The 25788-nt window shown below is 41.2% G+C and overlaps 2 protein-coding genes across 2 annotated transcripts in view; both read left to right on the top strand.

Annotated features, from left to right (window-relative positions):
- The window catches only part of LOC123808937 (synaptojanin 2 binding protein), a 53327-nt gene extending 44259 nt beyond the window's left edge, over window positions 1-9068 (top strand). The window contains exons 3-4 of the mRNA XM_045823911.1: window positions 2731-2826; window positions 4637-9068. Coding sequence (XP_045679867.1) covers window positions 2731-2826; window positions 4637-4777 — 237 coding nt within the window. The 3' untranslated portion in view covers window positions 4778-9068. The remainder of the gene's footprint in view (window positions 1-2730; window positions 2827-4636) is intronic.
- A 4339-nt stretch (window positions 9069-13407) lies between these two features.
- LOC123808938 (cytochrome c oxidase assembly protein COX16 homolog, mitochondrial) lies at window positions 13408-21654 on the top strand. The gene is made up of 4 exons (XM_045823913.1): window positions 13408-13585; window positions 15626-15697; window positions 17521-17583; window positions 21274-21654. Exons 1-4 carry the CDS (start codon window positions 13517-13519, stop codon window positions 21388-21390), a joined length of 321 nt encoding a protein of 106 aa, XP_045679869.1. The 5' UTR covers window positions 13408-13516; the 3' UTR covers window positions 21391-21654.
- Window positions 21655-25788: the final 4134 nt, after the last annotated feature.

Below are 25788 nucleotides of genomic sequence, written 5' to 3'. Positions count from 1 at the left end.
CATCACTGGCTACTATGGCAAAGATGATTTTGAACTCAGTATTTCTGCCATTGAATGTCATACAGTTCTCCCATTTGCATTCATATTACTATGAAACTTGGTTCTGATACTGAGCTATGGCACCTTTTTTATATGTTAACATGACGGCATTATTAACTTATTTGTATGTCTCTGGGAGAAAATAAATACTTGTTTCTTTAAATGAGAATTACAGTTATCACATGGGTTAAGTTGGTTAAGTGAGAATTCTCACTACGATCAGCCTCTCATGCCTATACTCTCCCCCAGGAATTAACTAAAAAATTGAGAATGACTTAGTTGAGAAATCTCAAAGTTACTTCCCTGTAGTAAATATCTACCTTCCCCCCACCAAAAAAAATAATCAGAATGTGGCTTGGTGGCATGAAATCAAAATTCATCAATTAGAAAACCCTGTGTTCATTTCTATGCTATGGGCACCAGGACTAATCCTACTTAAGATCAATCTCGGAAGGTAAATAGAATTTTCTTAAAGGAAAGGGTATTCAGATGGTGGATATAGCTTAAGCACAGGTATGAAAGTAAGAATACATGGGTTTTTTTTGGTCCCAGGGTCAACGAGTTATGTGATTTAGCTAGAACATAGGATATATAAAAGGGAGTAATAAGAGATTAAATTGGGAACGTATTGTAGGTTCCAGCTATTTCCAGAGGACTTTGCATCTCAGAATGAGAAATCAGTCATGCACTCTTTCCTCTCCTTCTGTTTTTGTTTTTGAGCCATAATGTGATATACACACTAGTACTTTAGAAAGACTGATCTGGAGACATAGTATTTGAATAGGGTAAAATGAGCGAGGATGTAGAGGAAGGTAAGGCAGAGAGAGGTGATTGCAGTAGTTCAACTAAAAGTATCCACAGCCTAAAGAGAGAGATAGTAGAAAGAAAATAATAGCATGTGAGGAATGTCATTATGTCAGGCTACACAATTTGGCAATATATTGTATGTAACTATTGACAGAGTGGAGAGAGTTTAAAAATATTATCAATAAAGAGTTTTTAAAAAACTAAAAAAATAGTATCAAAATTTTATTCCGAAGGGTTGATAGTGCCAATTAGAAGGAGGTTGGAGTAGTCTGGTTTTGTGAGAAGCAATAAAGAGGACTTGGAAGTGTTGGGGACTAGCAGAATATCCAGGTATAGGCATCCGGCAGGAAATAGGTAAACCCAGGAGTAGAAGTAGGGATAGCGGTTTAGGAGCCTTGCAGATTGTGGTTAAAGTTGTGAAAGATCACATAGGAGAAAAGATACGAGGACAAAAGACAACTGACATTGAGAAATACGTACCTTAAGAAGGCAGGGAGAAAGAAGGAATTAGGAAAGGAATACAAGAACTAAGAGCTAAGTCTTCATAACTAAGACAGGAGAGAACTGCAAAACAGAGGAGGTGGTCTGAAGACTGAAAAGGGGTGCTAGGGTTTGGTGGCTGGAGTTCACTGCCTGATGGCGACGTCCAAGGCTTATGCCAATTGGTGACTAAGATGGAATAGAGCTAGAAACTTTAATTTGGGAAAGCCAAATAGTTGGTACATGAATCCACCGAGGATTCTGGCAGGAGGTAGAGTGGGAGGACTATTATGAACCTCTTGGAGAAGGAACATGGTGACAATGAAGATGAGGGGGTTGAATAAGATTTGAGCTTCAGCTGAGCAAAGAACAGTTGGTGAGTCAAAGGAGAGGAATAGTGCAGAAGGAGCAGTAAAACACAGGCACTTTACTCTTCCTTCTGGTATTTAAAAACCCAAACTCTAGCTCCTACACTTACTATACCTTGGGGTAAAAAACCTAATCTTGCTAAGCTTTAGTTTCTTTATATGTGAAAACAAGATAGAAAATAGTTTCTACCTCATAGGATTATTGTGAGAATTAAATTAGATAATTCATAATGTATATAGCACAGTCTACCAATTAAATATATGAGATGTTTTTGCTGCTGTTGCTGTTGATGTCATTGACATGCATGAAGGCTACGTAGACCTTGGTGAAGTGGGCTATGCTGCGTCACTCAATGCAGTATGGGATAGATACCACTTGTGGCTGCTGTCAGTCCTGACACTAAAAAATATTAATACCAGTAGTCTGTCACATCTCTTGCCTCTGAGTGGTAGGACTGATGTGCACTGAAACATATTTTAGGAGTTTGTTTGTATTGTCACAGAAACATGTTCTTTAATAAACTTGAGGAAGGTAGGAGCATCATTGGAATCAAGGGAAATTGCTCACTATAGAGCAAGACCAATAGAATGGGCTAGTACATTTGTACCACATCAAAATAAATTGTGGGAGAGTTTCATATAATTACATTTCTAGAGTTGAAGCCGGCAGTGCCAGGGATGAGAAAGAACCCTGAAAGACCCTGGCAGCTATAGGAAGCCAGGCTGGTGTTCATGGAAGACACACAAATATAGTAAGAATGCCAAATGAGACAATGTGTAGGAGCCAAGATGAAAGGGAGATTAGCTTTTTTTTTTAAGTGCTCTTCAAATGGCCTGTGGAACCTCAGTTCTAGAAAAACATAGCTTTAAAAATGAAAAACGTTACACCGAGTTCTAAGTGACTTTACCCATTCTCCTAACCCTTGGAAGTTGCTCTGTAGGAGTTTTTTAAATGTTTGGTCCCATGAAAGTAAATCTTTGACTTCAGAGAGTTTACATTCTACCTCTTACTACTTTTTCTTACTGTTTGTGACAGGTAAATGGTCAAGACCTAAAGAACCTGCTGCACCAGGATGCTGTAGATCTCTTCCGGAACGCAGGCTACGCCGTGTCCCTGAGGGTGCAGCATAGGGTAGGTGTCCTGTCCTTTGCAGTCAGCAGCCTGGTTCCAGGCTTTCGTGCCGTCCTTGAGAATAAACCCTGTGGTGTGGTCTTGAGTGGTGTGTTTGACTCTTTTCCTTTTCACTCCCACTCTTTTTTTTTTAAAGATTTTATTTATTTATTTTTAGAGAGGGAAGGGAGGGAGGGAGAAAGAGAGAGAGAGAGAGAGAAACAGCAATGTGCGGTTGCTGGGTGCCGTGGCCTGCAACCCAGGCATGTACCCTGACTGGGAATCGAACCTACAATGCTTTGGTTCGCAGCCTGCGCTCAATCCACTGAGCTACACCAGTCAGGGCTCACTCCCACTCTTTTGAGGAGCTTGTCTAGCAGGAGTCTTCTGGAGCTCTGCTTACCATTAAAGGAAATTCATAATGGCATTCTTGCAACCCAAGTGAAACATGCCTTACAGATAAAGTTTGACAACCGAATTAAAATAAATGGGGGAAAAAATACAACCACAGTCATTTTTTTTTAATTTTATTTATTTTTATTTTTAGAGAGGGAAGGGAGGGAGAAAGAGAGAGAGGGAGGGAGAGAGAGAGAGAGAGAGAGAGAGACATCAATGTGCGGTTGCTGGGGGCTGTGGCCTGCAACCCAGGCATGTGCCCTGACTGGGAATCGAACCTGCGACACTTTGGTTCACAACCCGTGCTCAATCCACTGAGCTATGCCAGCCAGGGCTCACAGTCATTTTTTTAATAGGGAAGGAAAAATGTATGTCTGCCATTGAGCATTCTTGTTTATAAAACTCTAAGTACAAAGATGGTGGTGGGCTTTCCCATACCCACTCATTATGTGCTTTTCCCTGTCATCGCCATGAGCCCTCACATTTATCAACGTGGTGACTGTTCTGACCGAAGCTCTGATGCTCAGAGGAAAGCTCCAGGAAAACACAAGTGAAATTCAGAATTCAGTCAAGGCGGCACCTATCCCTGTATCCTCTTCTTACTTCCTAGGTCTTTATGATTTGAATGATGGGAAGAGAAGCCTGTAGACAAAAGTCCTCCCATAGCAAGGATTTTGGGAGGCGTCTGCAACATAGGCTCAATGTATCTTTAAAGTTATTCTCTCTTAAATGAGTGCTTGGATATGATTTCTTTTTACCAATTTACCTCTGATTCTGTTTACCTCCATGCCATACAGGTTTCACCTTTGTCTGTGTCTGCTAGTACATGAGAAGGGAGGAAGGACATGACCCCATCTTAGGAGGGAGTGGTACCTTCTGAGAATCACAAAGGATTTCTGAATCATGGCATTACACGTGTGTGCAGTTTATGCTTAGATAACAGATAGTTGAAATAACACTGCTCAGATCTCCTTTTACTGCACTCTAATGCCTGGTAATCTTCCCAAGTAAACATTCTGGGAAGATGGATGTCCCCCCTTTGCTGCCCAGTAGTTTCCAGAATCCCTATAGGATACGATGGACTTCATCTTGTGTCTTCATTTTTCTGGTATGGTGCACATATAGTTTGGTAGAGGCAGTACAAAAGCAGAAAGATGTCATCTGACTCAACTTCAGGGGTCCCTTTTGATCAGTAGCGTAGAAAGTTAAATACCTTCCCATCAGATGTGTTTTGTTTCCAAAGAATTGGTGGCATTGATGTATCGGGTGAGGACAAACAGAGAGGACCCCCACCCCACCTGTGGTAGGTACTGCTTGGGTGTGCAGAGTTGGGTAGTCTGGAAACTTTAGACCCCGGTAATATGTTAACCTGGACGTTTCAGGTGAGGTAAACAGACATTGGTCACTAAAGCTAACGTTTTTCTTTCCCTTCTAGTTACAGGTGCAAAATGGGCCAATAGGACATCGAGGAGAAGGGGATCCGAGTGGCATTCCCGTGGCTATGGTGCTGGTGCCACTCTTTGCCCTCAGCATGGTAGCAGCCTGGGCCTTCATGAGATACCGGCAACAACTTTGAAAACCTTGCTTTCTTCCAGTGCTCCCAATGAAGAGAACATTTCTTCCTTCTCATCCTCCTTCCCTGCCGTTCTCCCATATCTTTCCCTCTCTCTGCATAGCTCACAGGTGATTTAAAGAGATTGCTTCCCAACCAGAACCTTGCTGTTCAAAATCTGCAAGTCTTAGTGTTCTCATGGCAGAGTAAAGGCATTGTTTGAAGGAAAGCTGAAGAAAAGACTTGCTTACAACAAATGAGGAGTTCTATATTTTACGAGGGCCACCAATAGAAGTTCAGCTACAGCCCAAAGAGGGGAGGGTCTAGTCTTCCCATCACCACTGGTGATACCTATTGTCTTAGCGGGCATGCCTCAAAGACCAGCTCTCTGACAGAAGAGGTAGAGGGGATTTTTTTCTTTTTAATGATCTTCCTTGAGAAGTTTTTGTGGCCTTTATTTACCTTCTAACTACATACTTGAGTGCCTATATCAAACAAAATATAATGGGGAGAGCATTTTTACTTAAAAAAAATATACATACACACATATACACATATGCTTATATTATAGTATAACAGTGATGCCTTCCAGAGAGTTAAAGAGGCAGAAAGCTATTATCCTGGTTTCTAGGTTTCTGATGTAAGGATGATCTTAACTGAGGGAGTGAGAGAGTGAGCCGTACAGGATGCCAAACCTGAATCATTGAGAGAGAGAGAGAGAGAGAGAGAGAGAAACCGTAACAACTAATTTAAAATCCTAGCATTCTCATTTCCTCTCATAATAGTTAAGGTGATAGGAGATAAAATGCCATAATCCAGCTTTGCGCAAGTCAATCTGTTCAAAACCTTTGAGATTTAAAGGTAAATCTTAACCAATCTCTGGTCTGCCCTAGTGACTTTTTTGATACCTCACAGTCCTACTAAAGGATCAGCTGTAGTGATGGGGCCAGACCAAGCCCATGGAGAAGCTCTGTCATGAGAAAAGACAGTGCCTCCAAGGTGTGACCTGAATCCCCTCAGGCCATCACCAGCCTCTCAGCTCCTAGTACCAGACAAAGTCTGGGAGCAGGAGCTGCTCCCGGGCAGGATGGGCATAAAGTCAGCTTTGCTTCTGATTCAGTTAAGTTTAGAGGGTTCAGATTTAGTTTTTTTTTTTTTTTAAAGGTTCCAAACACTAGTTACGGCTTTTAATGAATGAACTATTTTCCAGGGAAGGGGAAGAAAAGAGGTCTGTTTGTTTTAGGGAGGAGGGAAGTTTCACAGGGAACTGTTGAGGGAAGGATACAGATGAATGGATGCTGGGAAATACTAAGATTAATAATGAGGTGGGAGCTGTCCTGTTTTGGGGGTATTGGAGGTTGGGGGTATTGGAGGTTTTGGGGGTATTAAAGAAAGCTGAACCAAGGCTAATTTCCTGGCTTTAAGAAAATCATTTCCATCTTCCAAATATGCCGGCTAGACTATAGGCCTTAAAATCTTGACAAGAGTACAAGGACCTTCCCTTAGGCAACCGGTTGTGTCTAATTTTTAGCACGGATGATCTAGCAAGTGTTTTACAAATGTTGATTGGACATTAGCGTTGTTAAGACACCTCTACAAAGAAGTAAATACACACAGCTTCCATTCTAAAGGGATTTTTGGTTCCAGTTGGGAAGAGAACACCTATACACATAAAAATGAAATTAGCTGCATAGGTGGGGCAATGGAAGTAGGTGTGAAATATATATTGCAGGCACCTAAAGGGAGCAGTTACTGAGAATTGAAACACTTGAGAAACACTTCCTGGGGGAAGGGCACAAGTGAAGGATTCTTGAGTAGCTCACAGTCTAGTTATGAGAATTCTTAAGTGGATGAGAACTTAAAAGTATACATCATCAGGTTAAGTAGCAGTTGAAAACAATATTAAAATAAATGGTTCTATTCACAACACAATACAGCAAAAAAAAAAAGATCTGCAGACAGTCATGACATTTTTCTAAGGTATTTGGAGAATACCTTAGAAAGTTGTCACCTAGTGACATGAGGTCAGAGTGGAAAGGGATCTCTTTCAAAAAGGGATAAAAATCCCTTTTTACTGAGATTTTTACTGGGATTTTACTGAGAGAAAAATCCCAGTAAGATTTTGCCTCTGGGTCAAATAGTCCTATAGGGAGAAACTTGCTTTGGACAATACTGATACAACTTACACCTTTAAACCTGCCTGAACTGTTCATTACCTTTGAGACTCACTTAGACAATTGCACTTGTATGTTCCACAGAGAAACACTGACAGTATTCCAGTTGTCACCTCAACCTGCCCCACTGTGGAGGCACAGCCCCCAGGACCCTCCCTGTGTCTGGTGGTATGAGCTGCCATCACAGTGGGCCTGCTTGCCGCCTGGACTCAAGGTTTGGACAGTAACTCTTGGAAGGACCTGAAACATACATACAAAATGAAACAAAATGGCAAGCAGGAAGGAAAGCTAGTTTTAGTTTTTTATTTGTTGGTATATGTAAATAAAGAACACTTATCCCACCATTGGTAGAAGTTTTGCTTTGATGATAGGGATTCTGATGCACTTTAAAAATTTAGGGTTTCTCTGGATTTAAATAGCAATTAAAGATCAATATATTAATGTTTTAGGCAGGTATGCTATTATATTTTTATTTCTGATTCTTATCATAGAGTCCATCGTGGGTCATTAAAAAAATCCATGCTGTTTATAAATTGAGTCTAATATTCCTGCCACTTTTTAGATTGTATCTAATTTTTTCTACCACCAAAATACTGTGTTCAAAGCTTTAAAAAAATGAATGTATTTTTAAGACTATGTACTTAAAATACTTCTATATTTTCCTGTATTATACATATAATCCTACTGAGACATTGTTAGCTTCAGTCATCTATTTCCTTTTCCTGCCAGGTTTTCAGCTGTGCTCTTGGTGTAATCAATCACACCATCTAACCATGTACAATGGAAAAGGGAAATTAATATTTGTTATTGCATTCTGTGCCAGGTACTGTGCTAAAACCCTGATTGATAACACTATTTGTTCATGCCTCACAGCTCTGAGATCTAAGTATTGTTATAAAGACACTAAAGAAGTATAAAGTTACTTTTCTAAGATTGCGTAAGTGGTAATAATAGAATCAGAATTTAAACTGAGGACTTCAGGTGCTAGCATCAATGATAGTTCTTCACTGGCAGTGGTACTTAAAGTGAGGCCTCTGGTTAAAAGCATCCACACCACTCGGAAACTTGCTAAAAAACGCAGATGCTTGTGCTTTATCCCAGACCTACTGAATCGGAAATTAAGCAGGTCACCCAGCAATCTGTTTTAATAATCCCTCCAGGTGACTGATTCAGATATAGTTTGAGAATCACTTCTTTATGCCAACAATTGTCCCCATTTTCTCAGATTAGAATTACCTGGAGAGTTTGTAAAAATCCTGATGTCCGGGCTGCACTGAGGCCCAGCCAATAGACTCTCTGTGTGTGGGGGTCAGGCCCCATAAAACAAAGTTCATCAGGTGACTAGTGTGCAGTGGCATCAAAGAACGATCAATGGCACTTTACCTAGACACCATTTAAGTTACATATGGCATTGCTCTGGCCTAAAATGGGGATTTCACTTGGGCCTTTTTAGAGGCCAACTCTGTGAGCTTCTGCCACAAGTAGGGATGTGGAATAAGAAGTGGAACGTTCTTTGGCTTCTGATTTGCTAAGGGCTGATCAATCTCCAGCAAAATGTATTAGTGTTTCAGACCATGCCTCTGTTAAATTAGAACCAACTGTAGAATGTTGGAGCAAAAGGAACTAGAAAGATTCATCCTAGAGTCTTTTTCTAAATGAGGAAGTCAAGGCTCAGAGAGGTGAGCTAACTTAACCCAGATCACAGACTTGGTTTGTGGCAGAGGTGCTCTTTTTGTCTCATCTTTATATCTTGAATGTATCCACTACATGAACATATACACAACTACCCTGTTTATTTCAATCTACTTCCATCTTCTCTCTTCTGGGTCTTCGATAAAGACAAGAACTGGCTGACTGCTTAAGGGTGTTGCAAACCTCATGCATAATTGGGAAATGCCACATAATCTGAGAAAGAGCTAATGTCAAATTCAATTAAATGAGTTCTTCTGAGACTAATTCCAATTGTTCTAGAGATGTATGTTTTTTGACATCAGACATTGTTTTTATTGTGTGAATAAGCAACTTCAGATATTTGAAGAAATGAAGTAACATAAGGAACATTAAGCTTTTAAGTATGCGGAGGAGTGGAGTTGATGTATTTTCACGTGGAGCCAATAAAGATTTTATTCTAGTCAACTTTAGTGGAAATGTATCTTTGGACAGATGAGGGTTTTCCCTTCATTCGGGTGCTGAAGATACAAAATAAGGTATAGTCACTCTGAGCTGAAATTTCATGATTAAAAAGTGGTGTATTTGTTGGTGATTTTGATGTTAAAATATTTTACTAACATCACCTAGAAGCAGAAGATTGAGTTATGAAGCTCTCTACCTCCCAGCTATTACAAGGTTACACCTGGTTCCGATCTTGGGGTCAGCCCCTTGTTTTCTCTTTCATCTGCAAATCTTTGAGAGCAGCGCTTACGTTCAAAAGGGCAACCGTGATCAGAAGGGAGACGGTATTTTGGGGAATTCTGTTCTCATCTGAACCAGGTTCTTAACTGCCATAGACTCTTGCCTGAGGTTGATATTTATATGTAGATTACAAAGCACTTGATCTACTTACCTGATATACTGGATGATAATGTAATAACATATATTCTAAGAAAGCATTGTCATGTCTAAAGAATCAAGTTATAGCAAACTCTAGGTCTTATTTCCAAATGTTGTCCTTACTGTTCATGTTCTTTTTTGCAGCATGAAAAGGGAAGAGAGAGGGCCGGAGTGTGTTTTCAAATGCACGTCGATCATTAACAGTCATTTACAAAAGAACTTTGTAGTTACTGTAATCATTAAATTTATTGACCAATCCCGGGGAAATGAGATGATACTTCTTAGTTTGCAGACTGGTAAATGGAATCACAAAATTGAATTCTATTTTAATTCTGTACCTGCAAAGCTTATTTGAATATGAATTTCTTATTACTGGATATATGTGCATTTTACCCCCAGGCCATATTATTTCTTACAAGATTATTTGCCTTATGAACCTTATTTTACTTTGCTTCCTTTCTACTTTGATCTTAATGTCACATTGCATACCTGAATTTAAATAGCAAATAAATGCCCTGTAGCCAATTTGGAAGACACTTGGGCATAATACTGTATCTTCTAGGGAACATTACAGATTAAATACGTTAGTGAGGCCATCAAAATAGATGAAAATGGCTTAAGCTTTGCTCTGTCACCGTAAGAAACATTCAAACCTGTAGAGAATTTTTGGTGAGTTTATTTGAGCCAAACTGACAGCAGTAGCTGGGAAGCAAAACCTCTGGAGCAAGTTGAGATAATGCTCCAGAAAGTGAAAGTTTAGCACCTTATTTTATACATTACAATTAAAGGAGGATACCTAAGGGGGTTACATGAAATCCATTGGTGATAGATTAGGGAGGTTGGAAGAAAACAAAGCAGAAGAATCTCTGAGATCGGGTACAAAGTAAAATGGAGAGATACATACTTCTTTGACATTGGTGGGTATACCATAGTTAAGAGTGAACATTCACAGCACGTAGAGGTGGTGTGTGGGGAACGAGATAACAAGAGAGGCTCCCCAGAGGTCTGCTCTGGTGGGAGAGTGTGCTCTGAGGGGTCTGGATAAAAGGGAATTAGGTTGACAGTCCAAGGGTATGTTATCTCAGATGCAAAAAGACAACAGGCTCAGTTAAGGTAAAGATTGACCTTTGTTAGGGGAAGAAACCGGCTTAGGACGTGACTACCCCCCACGAACTGCTTTTAGTTAGTAAGTTCTAACTTCAGGCCGTCTTTTGTGGTGATTTTAGGTCTGAGTTTGTAAGGCTGCCACACAGGCCTCACCTGAGCTTGTCAGATTAGTATGTGGCCCCTTTGCTTCCACAGCTATTTGATACCAGATACAGCAAGAGAGACAATGGTGTATCTAACTGTGCCTAGCTCAGTGTTGGCATTTAATAAATGTGTTGCATTTGTAAGTGAATCATTATAATTTTTTCACATTAGTTTGGAGATTGTTGAATAATTTTTTTCCCAACTTCTTACAGTAGCACCTCTGACAGAACAATGGAAAGAAGAAAGAGGAATCTAAATGATCGATTTGGGGCTTAGCTTTGACTAAGGAGCTAAGGATAAGGGTACTGTTATGTACTACTAATAAATGGCTAACAAGTATTCAGCTCTTTCCAATATTTCAGCTACTGTTCTAAGCATGTGTTCATTTAAACCTCACAACAACTGCTGTTGTTAGCCCTATTTTGCAGATGAGATAACCGAGGTTTAGGAAGATGAAGTGATTTGCCCAAGTTACACAGCTAGAACCCACATACATAACCATGGCACTACACTGTCCCTACTCTCCATGGTGCCAGGCACTGCACTGGGCTGTCCTTTTGTATAACTAATGTCATAGTGACATAAGTTATCAATTATATATAACAAGCCACTGCAAAACCTAGTGACTTAATCACGTTTGAGTAAATTTTTTAAAAAGATTCTATGGGTTGCCTTAGTTTTTCTCCTGAGAGCACCTGGGGTTACATGCACCTGAATTCATCTGATGGCAGAACAGGGCGAGGTAGTCCTTGATGGCCTCTCTTTCCTGTCTGCGAGTTAGTGCTGGCTATTGGCTGGTGTGCCTTGGTTCTTCTCCACATCACCTCTCATATTCATAGTGGGCACCAGGTGGGGATATCTTAGAAGTGTTTTGAGAAGGCAAGTCCCAATGTGGAAAGCACTAATCAAATCTTTGCATTGTTCACATTTGCTGCTGTCCTGTTGGCCAGACCAAACCATGGTCAAGTGTGAAGTCACTTGGAGAGGTCACCTAAACTCTACCCCTTGATGGGAGGTAGTGTAAATAATTTGTAATCATTTTTAATCCGCCAAAGGAAGGAAACAATTTGAACAGCAAAGACCAGGGGTCTGCAAACTTTCATGAAGGACCAGATTGTAAATACTTTAGGCTTATGGGCCTTGGTTTTTTGCAGTTTTACTGTGATAGTAACCATAGACTGTGTATAAGCAAATGTGTGGCTGTGTTCCAGTAAAATTTTATTTACAAAAACAGCAGGCCTTGCCAGACTGCAGTTTGAGGACCACTAACAAAGACAACTGCAGGTTGCGATGGACTTTTAGGAGTAAAATCCAGAGGAGAAACTCTTCAATGTTGGTCCTGTTGAGTTCCAGATTGAAGAGCATTGACACATTTCCTGGGAGTGAGCGAGAGAGTGTTTAAATCTCTTATCCTCCAAGAAAGAGAAGCCAGGCAAGTCCAACAAAAATTTCTTCTGATGTAATTTTGGAAATGACTGGGAGGATGGCCATTGCCAGACCTGACTGGGCACCCATCATGGCCAGGACATCATGAACATTTCAAGGATTCACATAAAAATACTAGTGATATTAAGTACTCACCAGGCATTTTGTAGTAGAAGTCCCATAGTGCTTAGATAACCTTATGAGATTGAAATTTTCCCTCCATTTTGAAAGGGTCAGGCCAGGCCCCCACCGCCACCAGACTGCTAATGACCCAGTCAGGCCAGTTTCCAACCCTCTGGACTGCCTATGACTCAGTCGTCCTGACTGGCTTGGTAGCCCAAGGCTTAATTGAATAGCACAATAGACACCTGGCGCCAGTTCACATTCTGGAACCCTGAGGCATCAGCCTGGAAGAACAGACTAACCTCCCCTCACAAACCCCACGCCTTTTCTTTTAAAACCCCCTCTCCTGCCTTCCCCTGGGGCTGAAGTTGACCCGACTCAGCCTCTCGGTGCAGCATCAAATAAATAAAGGCACTTGGATCGGATCACCCGGTTCTTCCGCCTCTCTTTCTCAGCATTTCTAACACATTTAAAAAATGGAAAAACAGACCTTAGAGATGTGCAGTTACTGTCCTTAGTAAATAGCATTGGGTATTAACACTCAAGATTTGAAGCCAGAACTAGAACTTTTTCTGTGCTCCTTATACTCTATCACATTGCCCTTACCTTTTGTTTTGAGTTTAAGAAAATAATTTTATGTAGAAGAAAGCTTACTTATGGAAAAATTATTTGCTGCTAGTTAGGAAGAAAAGTCGTTCCAGGTGCAAATAGAAGATAGGGACTAAAAGGATTGGTAGTTTTATCCTACCTATTTTAAATATTGTGTATTAATGGAATACTTGAGGTATATAGTAAGATCAGGAGACAACTGACACAAATAGCCATAGGAACTATCTCCAACTTCACTCTTCTTTTTCCTTAGCTGATTTTATCGAGCAGCTATGTCCCAGGTAGATGTTGGCCAAGGCCCAGAACATGTGAGGTACTGGTTACCGTAGCACTGGACGAGTACAAACACGATTTAAATCCCTAAGTCCCTAAGCAAGCTAGCGTGCCGGAACCAAAGCTCCCACTCTCAAGTTTCCGGCCGGACGCGCGAGTACGTTATGACGAATCGATTGCTTTTGCCTGGCGGAAGCCTGACGGGAGAGGACCGTATAGCGGAAGGCTAAGGAAAGTCTGGAGGTGAGTCGTCTAGGACGTCCTGGGTTAGGGCGGGGAGGGGGCAACTCCAGCCGCTGCGATTTGGGCTGGACCTGCCTGGCCAGTCGGGTGTCCCAGCGGATCTGAGAGTTAAGGCATGTTTACACACGCGGTAACGCGTGCCTTGCGCAAGAACAAGACCCTCCGCTACGGGGTCCCCATGTTGGTGAGTGCCTCGAAGAAAAAGTGTGCGGGCAGGATTGCGGAAGGGGTGGGACCTCAAGTTTGGCTCTTTGCAGACCTGCGGGAATCTGTAGTAGAGGCAGAAGACAGTAACGAGGGCTAGGAACGGCTGGCCTTAGGTTGAGACCTTATATTCCTATTCTGTTCTTCTCGGGCTGCTAGTGGGATCTCTAGTCCCCCTCTTACTTTCCCTAGTGCTCCAGAGAGCGACATAAGAACCAGATTTTAATCCAGATTTGAATGATTACTGAACAACACCCCAGCCCGTCCCCCGCCAGCCCCAACTAACTTGATACTCTGGATCATTGGAACTAGACGTAGTTACTTAATTTAACTGTGCAGTTTCGGGCGTCTCCATTTTTCATTTCTCTAGTTTTTGAACTGGTGTATTTCTTCCAAGGTTGTTGTTGAGTTAAATAAAACCATTTGAATTAAGTGTTTACACGGTGCCTGCCACATCGTAGCAGGCCTCGAAAGGTCACTATTTATATTTGTAAAGCATTCAGGAAATTCCAAGTGAGTAGTTCCCTCCCAGGACCCCGGACAAAGACCAGACCTTCCCCCCCCCCCCCCCATGTAACATGTGAGTACTGTAATTGCAGTAGTCCAGAAAAGAAATGGTAGTGGCCTGGAACTATAGCATTATAAGAGGATATAGTCAGAAATTGTCAGAGCCAAGAAATATTTTGGAAGTCTAGGTGACAGAACTCAGGGATGCATAGGATGTGAGATAGGAACGAGAGGAGCTAAAGATGATTCCAAAAAAATTGGCTTGAGTAATTGGATGAAAGTAGTTGACGTGCAGGATGAGAAAGATTGTCTAGGGGCAGGTTGGGGTAAAAATCAAGAGGCTTTTTACAAAATGTTCATTTGTATGTACCTGTTAGACTTTCAGGTGGAGATGTCCAATAGGAAAGGGAGGTCTTCAGTGCAGAGGGATATTTCCCATCGAAAATGTGCGTTTGGAGGTTGTCAGGTTATAGAGGCTAAATTTAAGTCCATGAAACTAGAAGACATCCCTTAGGGACTCTGTTGGTTGTGAAGAGGTGGGAGAGATGTGAAGGCTGGAAAGGTGAAGAATGAGTAGAGGGCAGCTGAGAAGTTAGGAAAACCGGGGTGTGTCTTTTCATTGAAACTGAGACAAAAATTATTTCACTTTACAAAGCATTCTTACATATTGATATTGCAAGTATTAGATGTTTATGTATAACAGATGCCTGATTTGTTGTCTTTTGATTTTATGTTTTAATTTTGTGTGTTGGGATGGATATGTGGTCAGATTTATTGGGTTTTGAAATTCATAGCCTCAAAGTTTTGTTGGTATTCCAGCTTTTTATATTTCATGTTGTTTTATATCTTTTTGTAATTCTTTAATCGCTATCATTAGTACATTGATATAAAAAGGAAGGTACAGATAAAACTTAATGTTTTTCCAAATTGCTAGGCTTTTGCAGCTTTGGGATGAAGAATTAAAGCCCTTTGAATTATTGGAATAGATGATAAAGCAGCAACAACAATTCGAGGATTCTTTTAAGATTGCCATTCTTGTATCACTTGGTAAAGAAATGGAGAAAAATCTCTCCAGTTGACTTATTTTGTAAAGTCTTTAAATTGACAGAATTCTGGTCTTGAAGAAACAAGGCCAGAAGTGTATTCCTGGCGCCATCCATTGTGTGAGTTGGCTCTCCTTTTATTTCCTTGTCTATTAAGTGGATTATTTTCTTTAGTTCATAGGTCTTTTGTAGGGATCAACTAATATAATGCTTGTGATGATATTGTTTAAACCATAAGGTCAAATACAGGTATGGGGTACTGATTTTGGTATTTGGTAATGTGCTAAAATGTTTCCCAGTGGCAGATGGCAATATTTACAGCATCTACTCTGAATGATGAGTGGTAACTAACCAGGAAAAATAATCTACAGGATTTTGTATAATCTGTCACTGTTGACATTTATGTAAGTAATCTGTAGGTAAACTGAATTCTGCCCTTCTATTTTAATTGTTTCCTTTCTTTGTTTCAGTTATTGATTGTTGGAGGTTCTTTTGGTCTTCGTGAGTTTTCACAAATCCGTTATGATGCTGTGAAGATTAAAGTAAGAACTATGAGTCGAGTTTGTAATGTGTCTATGTATGTGTACGATCTGGTTTAGGGTGTTTGTATACTCAGTATACTAAGCAGTCCCTGAGTTTTATTTAGCTGTTCAAGACTGATACATGATGATTAGGGTCTTTCTTATTTTTTATAATAACATTAATGATCACATGGAAATAAGTCATAAAATACAAAGAATTTAATAATCATTCTCTTTCTTTTTTAAAAGATTTTATTTTTCTTTAATTTTTACAAAGGAGAAAGGTAGGAGAAAGAGAGGGAGAGAAACATTAATGTGTGGTTGCCCCTCACATGTCCCCCTACTGGGTGCCTGGCCCGCAACCCAGGCATGTGCCCTGACTGGGAATTGAACCAATGACCCTTTGATTTGTAGACTGTTAACCGCTGAGCCACACCAGCCAGGGCTCATTCTCTTCATTCACTAAAAAATTTGCAATATTGTTAGCATTCTGACACAACATGTGCTCTGGTATAGTTGCTTTTAGGATTTAGAAAGGACTAAAGAACATGGGGCAACAATTTCACCCCATTTTATTACTTCAGTTATAAATTAGCTATTTCATATTAATACCAGTAATTTTATAAATTACATTGCTGTGCATCTTTAGTAACTAGTGCTAGAAGAAGAAATGAGAATATAGTAAAAATAAAATTGAAATTCAAAGTAATCCTCTCTGCGTAATCATTGTTGAAAAATAATTTCATTTTAGTTTAGCATTTCAAGTGGCTGATTAACATTTTTTTTCTAATTCTCATCTTTTTGTAGATAAGCTGTCTTTTCACTCTTTTTTTTTTCTTTTGAGATTTTCTTTTCGTCCCTAATATATTCTACAGCTTTATCATTACTTGATTAAGAATGGGCTTTTTTGTTTTGATATTATTGTTTCTTTTATTATGCTCTTTCAGTCTGAGGACTTTTTTCTTTTCTATATGGTATTCATTTAATTAGTGATTAATTATTTAATTATTGTCCTCATTTCACTCTCTTTACTCTCTAATTCCGAAACCTGTGATAAGACGTATTTTGGAACTTTTGGATCTAGCTTTCATAGTACACCTTTTCTTTCATTCACCCCATCTCTTCGTGCATCGTTCTAGTGGGTTTTCAGGTTGCACTTCTAGTGGACTAATTTGGTCTTCAGCTGTGTTCAGTAACTCTTCAGCTATCCCACTTAATTTAATTTGGATTTTATTGTTGTTTGTTTATCAATTTCAGCCATCACTTTCTTCTTTCCTAAAACCTTTGCCACACAAAGGTAATGTGGCATCAGCTTCTGTTTACCACCATGGAATCCTGTCTGATTTTCGTAGATACTTATTTCCAGTATAGAAGATGTTCTCTTTTTTTTCAAGAGCAGCATTCTATGTATTGGTACTTGCACATTTCTATGTGATAACATGATGGAGGGTGGTAGTTAGTAGCATGGCCCCCTGGAGGCAGAGGGCCATGGTTCAGAGCCAAGTTCTGCCTCTTCGACAAATTATCCAAATTCCCTGTGTCCTGTTATCCTCAGTTGTGATCATAATTATAAGACTTACAGGCTTTTGTGGGTATCAACAGAGGTAATATATGTCCAAATGCCTGGCACGTAACAAGTACTCAGTAACTGTTAGCTGCTGTTAGTGGTAGTGGTGGCGGTAGTGCTGCATCAGCCATTTTTCTGGGATTGAGTGGATGGATGGTGGCGATTTTGCTGTGTTTTGTAATCTACACCATCGTAGCCATCCCTTATATGACTTTACATTGAAAATTAAATCCACCAGACTTAAATAATATATGGCCCCCCTTTCTTTTTTTTACAGATCGATCCTGAATTAGAAAAAAAACTGAAAATGAATAAAGTGTCACTGGAATCAGAGTATGAGGTACATGGCACGTTAACGTAGTCTCTCTTTTGTAAGTCTTCCTTAGCCGTGATGGTTCTGTCTGCCTCGAGGTAGGTAAGTCTAAATGATTAACAGTGCAGAAAAATATTTACCTTATGAAGGGATTAGTCAAAGAACATACATGAAGGACCCATGGACATGGACAGCGATGTGGGGCTGATTATACAAATGGGGGGTGGGCTAGGTGAAGGGGGGAAAGGTGGGACTACTGTAATAGCGTAAACAATAAAATAGTAAAAAAAGGAAAGAAAAATATTTACCTTAAACATATGGTATTGGGACAACTGTGTAGTCATTTGAAAAGAAAATAAAGATGGATCTATATTTCATACACTATAAATGAGTAAATTCTAGGTGTATCAAGAATTTAAAAATTAGCCCTGACTGGTGTGGCTCAGTGGATTGGGGCACGGTCCTGCAAACCGAAAGGTGGCTGGTATGACTCCCAGTCAGGGCACACGCCTGGGTTGCCGGCCAGGTCCCTGGTTGGGGATGAGCGAGAGGCAGCAGACCCGTGTTTCTCTCACACATTGATGTTTTTCTCCCTGTCTTTCTCCTTCCCTTTCTCTCTCTCTAAAAATAAGTAATAAAATCTTTAAATAAAAAAAATACTAAAAGTGCTAGGAGGAAAAAAAAGAACATTCTTTTCTGTGGTCTTAAGTCAGAAAAGCCTATTTAAAAGACAGTACCCAACCCAGAAGCTTTTTTTTTTTTTATTTTCACCTGAGGCTATGTTTACTGATTTTTAGAGAGAGAGAAACCAGTTAGTTGCCTCCTGAGCGCATCTCAGCTGGTGGGCAGACCTACAACCTTTTGGCGTACGGGATGACGCTCCAACCAGCTGAGCCATCGGCCAGGGCAGCCCAGAAGCTTTGAAAGTAACGAATGATGAGTTCTACATGAGAATTCAGAAGTTCAGCCTTCAGAAAAAGTAATGTAGGCGTATAAAGTCACTAGTTAAATGAGAAATCCTAAAAATACTTTTTATCATATTATAATGGATTGATTTACTTAAATATCAAGAACATCTACAAATCAGTGTGGAAAAGTTTAGCAATTCAGTTGGTCAGTAGGAACTTGGGCAAAGCATATGAAGAGTTCAGGGGAAGGGAAATAAATGTCTTGAGCATGTGAAGAGATACTCAACTTACAATAGGAATATTACTTAGCAAAAATCAAAGAGTTGAATATTACATAGAATGTGGTGAAGGGGCGTGTTCTCCATCTCTTTTCCTTTGTCCGCTTCTTTTGTTGTGGATTATACCAGGGTGGGCAAGACCAGCAGGCTCACAGTTGTGAGTATGCGAAACAGAGGTTATTCTTCCATTATTTATGTATTTACTGTTGTATTATTTGTGAGTATCATGTAAACCTACTTTTCCCCATCCTTTTGTTTTTTCATTTCTTTGTGTGTTTGGTCATTTTTTAAAATAGATTTTATTTATTTTTTATTTTGAGAGAGAGGGAAGGGAGGGAGAAAGAGAGGAGGAGAAGCACTGATGTGCGAGAAACACCCAACTGGGGACCGAACCCCCAACCCAGGCATGTGCCCCTCCTTATGCGACGATGCTCCGTCACCTGAGCCACACTGGTCAGGGCTGTGTTTGGTCATTTCTGATTGAAAGGTAGACATCATGAATAGTACATTGAAGAGATCGAACTTTTGGCAGGCAGTTCCATTATCGTCTGTTCATTTTGAACTTGGTTTTGTGCTTTGTAAGGGAGGAACTTCGGAAAGGCGATAGTGTCTCCTAAGCCCCTCCTCGTGGGTCTCATTCTCTGAATGGTCTCTCCAAAGAATCTTGTCAGAGCTTAGTTTTAAGCTTTGTTGGGTGAGTTGAAAGTAGGTCTTCCCCTTGGCATGATTCTCACTCCTAACGAGCAGCCTTTTTGGTGTCTCAGCTGGCTGTCAGGGTAGCAGCTGCATATGAAGTCCACCCTGACAAGGGCTGAAAATCCAATGTCGATACTGCTTGTCCTCCGCACTCCTTGACTCTGTCCCACACTCGATGCTGTAGCCGTCGGCTGTTAACTAGTGAGCCTTCAGTGGTCTTGCCCAGCACATGAACAGCCCGGTCAGTCTTCAGTGACCCTGCATGCTGTGCAGAATTAGGGACTGCTTTTTTTATTTTTTATTTTTTTGCAGAATTCTACAGGGAATCTTTTATTCACCAAAGATCTCTGAAGTCTGGAGCACTTTTACATGAAGTTGTTCTGTCAACTTTGCATCTTATCTAAGAATTATTCTTAAATTCTCCTGAATGTGTGTCTTATATTATCTGAGTGAAGGCCATTATTGCTTCTTAAAACCATTTTAGCCTCAGCTGGTGTGGCTCAGTAGATTCAGTGCCGGCCTATGAACAAAATAGTCGCCGGTTTGATTCCCAGTCAGGGCACATGCCTGGGTTGCGGGCCAGGTCCCCAGTGGAGGCCACGTGGGAAGCAACCACACATGGATGTTTCTCTCCCTCTCTTTCTCCTTCCCTTCCCCTCTTTCTAAAAATTAATAAATAAAATCTTTAAAAATTTTTTAACTTTCAGTCATTTCATAACTATACTTGAAAATAATTTGCTTTCTTCTAGCACATGAATAGAATTTTGTTCATCCATATATATTTAATACAAGCTCCTGGTAAAACTATAAGTGAAATTTAGAGGATGGTTTCATTCACTACTTCCCCATCATTGTGGTCAAATCTGTAACTTGCTACTTCTCAATATATAAGCACTGTGTCAGTAGTGATGCTGTGAAGCGTTTGTTTAGTTCTCTTACAAACGATGGAATTTGATAACTGAAGAAACCATGTAGACCATTTGGTCCCGCTTATTGTTATTACTTATGAGGGAAGTAGTGCCCAGATGGCTTCAGTGGTATACAGCTCATTAACAAAAGGGTGATCTTAGTATCCAGGTGTCAAGGTAAACTTACATTATTCCCTGTCCTGTGTTCTCTGAGCCTCTTGCTGTCTTGTCCACTCAATATCCCAGGACAATCAAAGCAGATGAATGACAGCTACTGTCACAAGGGGGAAGAAACACTTACATTCTTCCCCTTCGTCCTCCCTTCCTTCTGGGGCTTGGCAGACACTTCAGACTAACTGGAGGCACAGGGATCCAGCTGTATTGAGCTAGTGCATGTTACCTGCAAGGGCTCTGCTTGTGGCAGCTACAGGAAATGGCTTTTCATGCTTAAGCCCAGGCTCCCTTTCCAGGTGCAGGACAGATCATCTTGGTCTGTCTTCTTCCTTCTAGCAGGTCGTAAGGTCTCCGCCTTTCCTCTCCTCTGGTTCCCTATCACCGCCCACGCCAGCCCGTGCTGGTCGTTGTTGTGCTGGACCAGGCTTCCGAGTCGGACTTCTGTTTTCCTAGCTTCTTTCCTTTCTTTGTTCTCTCAGAAACAAAGCATCTGGACTCTTTTAAAAATGTGTAATAGTTTTATTCTCATGTGGGAAAAGATAGGCATACTTACATCAATAGCAAGCAAGAAAAATTCCAAATCCTAAGAAATACGTGATTTCTTCAGTTACCGCGCTTGACATGCAGTTGATTTGTTTGCTCAAATCATAATGGAGGGTCTGTTGGATTCTTCCCACTCGTTACCCAACCATGTCCTGATCAGAGCCACAGGACCCTGCACTAATGCGCACTTTAATGTCTGTGGCTCCGCAGAAAATAAAGGATTCCACGTTCGATGACTGGAAGAATATTCGAGGACCCAGGCCGTGGGAAGATCCTGACCTCCTCCAGGGACGAAATCCAGAAATCCTGAAGACGAAGACCACTTGACCATGCTGGTTCTTTTTTTATTCTTTATTTTTTAATTTAAATAAAATGTTACCAACTGAATTCTCACTACATCCTCCTGTCCGGTGGAGAGAAAATGTCAGACCTGCAGAAAGCCTGGATGTGAGTAATTTGATAACAGATAGTCTTGATTAAAAAATCAAGTACAGGTTTTTTGCTTCCCAACCCCGCCATTTGCAAATGAATGTAACAGTGTCGACCACATATATTTTATACACTCAATAAAAGTGTGAGCACTGCTGCTTACCGGCTGTCATTTTTTATACTCTCAAATGTGCACCTGTGTTCCTTTTCCAAGAGCCACTGGGGCAACATTTTGATACTTCAGTCTGATTCCTAATGAGAACAGTAGGTCTGGATCCAACTTTTCTTAGTAGCACCAAGCAGTGGTTTTACATCAAAGCTACCTACGGAAGTGATATTGACCACAGTGTGATAAGAATCTTGTTTTCATTTATGATACCTCACATGGTATGCTAATCGCTTTCTGAAGCATCACTTACTGATTGTATTGATGCTATTAAAACGTGTTAAGAAAATTATATTGCTCCTGGTGTACATAAAAGTCATGAAGTATATATATGTGTTATATACAGGTACGACAGTCTTGTTTAGGTGATCAGTCCACTGCTGAGTACAGCTTGGGAAACACTGATTTCAGGTGTGCTGTATGCCGTGCATGCACACGGACTAGTCTGTTTTTTTAACTGTGTGTTTGCTGTGACCTCAATGCTATGCAAAAGGATAGAATTGAGGAAAGTCATTTTTTTATATTTGGTTGGCTGAAAAGTTCATTTGTTTTTTTCCATAAAATGGCTCTAGTAGTGCTTAGCTGTCTTTAACTTCATTCAAAATGATTTTGTTAGATTGTATTGTGACAGCTGTCATGTCAATATGCATTTAAAAAAGTATAAAAATTGGTCAATTTTTGTGTGGTCATTTTAATATTGAAGATGGAAGAAAATACACAACATTCTCTGTGTATTATGCTTTATTATTTCAAGAAAGGGAAAAACACAACTGAAACACAAAAAGGATTTGTGCAGTGTGTGGAGAAGGTGCTGTGGCTGATCGAATGTGTCAAAAGTGGTTCGTGAAATTTCGTGCTCGAGATTCCTTGCTGGACGATGCCCACGGTCGGGTAGACCAGTTGAAGTTGAGAGCCATCAGATTGAGAACAAGCAACATTATACCACAGGGGAGATAGCCAACATACTCAAAATATCCAAATCAATGAAGTTATTGGTGGAAATGAAAAATGTGTGTTTTATTTTACAGAAAAAACTAAAAGGGCATTTTGGCCAACCCAATATAACCAGTCTGGAAAATGTTTTGGCAGTTTCTTAAAAAACAAAATAGGAGATTTCTGGTGCCCACCATTAAGGGCGTATTTGCTGGAGCTTCTTTTACCCGATCCAGTGGGGTATCGTGTCCAGTTCAACAGGAACTGCAGGGCACACTGAAAGAAGCTGCACAGCCTGGAAGACAAAACAAGCATTAGAATCAGGTTCACATACGGCAGGGATGTTGGGATTATCGGACTGAGAATTTAGTAATTCTTAGAGCTCTAATGGAAGAAGTACGCATCGTGCAAGAACAGGTGGGTAATGTAAGAGAAGTGAAGGTTTGAAGAATCAAGGGAAATCCTGGAAGTTAAAGGCATCTAGACTGGAAATAAGTAAAATGATCTCTATTTGTAGATGATATGGTCCTGTGTATATAACATTCTAAGAAATCCACCGAAAACTATTATAACTAGCAAGATCGGCACTTGCGAGAGTATTCACGTATAAGGGTGGCATTAGGATTTGGTAGGATTATAAACCTCAAGGGCTGAGAATCCTGCCCAATCTCATCTCTCTGTACTGCAACACCAGAGACAGTGGTTTCTGAGCTGACCTGGTAAGAAAAGTCTTTTTCCCGGTCTTTCAAGCTCATGATAACAAATTAATATTATTGATCTAAGACATCAATACTTTTTCCTTTTGAGAGTCCGTGGGAGCATTTCAGATTATAACACAGTTGATTGGTAAGGTTCTATGATTGTCTTTGAGTACCCCAACCTAAAGAAGACTCAGGTTCCTGACACAGAGTATTGGTAATCAGTGTAAAATCTATTGAAGTTTTCATAGAGAAGGTTTGCACTGCACACCATACAATGAGTGAGTAACTTCGGAAATCCACTTAACTAAATTTCTCTTTCAAACGAAGTCCAGCATGGGCACCCTATCCTCTTCTCACAAGGCCGTTTCCCTGGGTAGGGTCCCACCCTGACGGATCCCGATTTTTGTGTTTCTGGATCTTCTCTTGCTCAACCAACGCCCTCCCAACACATGCTCTCCACCCCGCTTTCTTCCAGACTCAGTGCTTTCCTATGCACAGCAAGTCAGCTTCCCCCAGCTCCTGCACAGCACTGCAGTCCTCCCCAGAGCCTCTGCAAGAAAGTTGGTTTCTGGCACAGGGAAGTCGTGAGGAGTGATCCTGAGGAGCTTTATACCACATAAATTTAGTATATATATGCACTATCTTGGGGAAATTCTTTAGCTATTTCATGCCTCAGTTTCCTTATGTGGAACATGGGGATGATAAAACAGTAGAATTAATGTGCTTTGATTATGTAAAGCTCTTAGAACAATAACTGGTATAGAGAAAGCCATCAACAGATGTTAGGTATTATTATTAAATAAGAAAGAATTATTAGTGACAATACAAGTTCTTATTAAAATGCCACATCTAAAATAGTATTTTAATAGCATTGCCAGCCATCTATAAATAGCAGTTAATCCTGTGTGGAAACATGTATCTAAGTGACCTTATGTGTCCCTTCTGCAGACAGTGAAGTGCAGTGGGAAACTGAAAGCGACAGACCCGGACTGGAGCCTTGGCTCTGTCGGGCTCTGTGGCGCTGTGCCGCCGCAAACTGCAATCGGCCACACACTACATAACCCTCTCGCGTGTCCCTCACTGCATTTGTGACACGGGGTTTTGTAGTTAGTTGTCTGTGTCAATCAGGCAAAGAAAAGATAGGTGATAAAGTAGTGGTTATTACTATTACTGACTAGTAGATGGAAAATAACCTGTTTACAGATGATAAGCATTCTGTTTTAAGTCATTGCTTCACATAATTCAGTGAAACAAATTTCTCCGGTTTGTTTTCTGCCGTTTGTCCCTTAAACAATGTTTATTTTAACCTGCTGGGAGCATTGCAGACTGATAGAATGCAAGTGGACAAAGGTTTCTGAAGTGGGATTTTCGATTTCCTCTAGATCTATAGAGTGGAGACCAGAGTTGGAGGACCCAAAGGTTAGGAGGCGTTTCTGTCTGTGATGCTCCCAGCATCCCCGGGTGGGAAAGCCTTGCAGTCACCGCCTCACACCACCAGAGGGCGAGCGAAGACCACACAACGCTGAGTTTGGGCTATTGGCCGCTTCCATGACCCAGCTCTGGCGCAGGGCTGCACTCTCCACAGGGATCCCATAATCCTGAATCCTGACTTGTTCTCTCTCTGCATTTTCCCTTTAGACACTGTGGGGCCAGGGGACTCCAGGCTGCGTGAGTCGCCTCAGCTACCTGAGCAACTGCATCCTCTGTGCAGGGCCACCTCCACAAGGAGAGGCTGGTGTCTGCTGCCCCGCAGAATCACGTCAGTCGTGGACTCCACAAAGAGGAAACCTAGGCGACCACAGAGGGGGCAGTCTCCCACATGCGGTGTTTTGAGGAGCTGCCAACCACCTGTGTCTGAGCTGGGCTCTGCTCTCTTATTTCCTTCTGCTTTTGTACTTCTTGGTCAGCACCCTCCTGGTCCTTCTCAGCTCCCTTTTCCTTGCCCAGATGTATTAACCACAAGAAACTGGAGCTACTTTGCATCAGATGGCTCTAGGAGGGAAAATCAAGTCCTCTTGCTGGTGCCTTGAACCCGCGGCTCCACAAACACATCGACACAGGTGCACACGGGCACAGGCGCACCAACCACTGCCCACCTGCGCGTTGAGAGTCGGAGGGGGAGGGGGAGGGGGAGAGGGAGGGGGAGGGGCCCTCCAGGGCGGCAGCCGCCGCTGGGGAGGTAACAGGCCTGCGCTCAGCATAAGTTGCCAGTCTGTATCTTGTCCTCAGGGAACACATTTACTCCTGTGTCCTGAGGGACAAAGGACAAGGGACAATGTCTAGGAGTCTCGGGATTTGGGAGTGGATTTGACCAGGAGTCTATCGGGCAAATCAAAGTTTTCCTCGGGCATTGGGAGCACACGAGAGGAGACTCCAAGCCCCACAATGGACACTGGGGGAAGGTGCCCGATTTTCAGAAATCCAAATACTTTGTCGGCACAAGCCCAACAGTGAGGTTGTCGGGGCTCGTCTGGTGGTTTGTATGGCTGATTGTAT

This window comes from Phyllostomus hastatus, unplaced genomic scaffold (genome assembly GCF_019186645.2).
Source record: "Phyllostomus hastatus isolate PE091 unplaced genomic scaffold, TTU_PhHast_1.1 phas_scaffold_501, whole genome shotgun sequence".
Classification (NCBI taxonomy): domain Eukaryota; kingdom Metazoa; phylum Chordata; class Mammalia; order Chiroptera; family Phyllostomidae; genus Phyllostomus; species Phyllostomus hastatus.
Note: the sequence above shows the minus strand (reverse complement) of the source record. Positions and strands in the feature narration are given on the sequence as shown.

Excerpts from the sequence above, each read along its gene's own strand:
- LOC123808938 (XM_045823913.1), top strand. The coding sequence starts at position 13,517 with ATGTTTACACACGCGGTAACGCGTGCCTTGCGCAAGAACAAGACCCTC. Across the intron at positions 15,698-17,520 it reads ATGATGCTGTGAAGATTAAA|ATCGATCCTGAATTAGAAAA; the intron begins GTAAGAACTATG and ends TTTTTTTTACAG. Across the intron at positions 17,584-21,273 it reads CACTGGAATCAGAGTATGAG|AAAATAAAGGATTCCACGTT; the intron begins GTACATGGCACG and ends GTGGCTCCGCAG.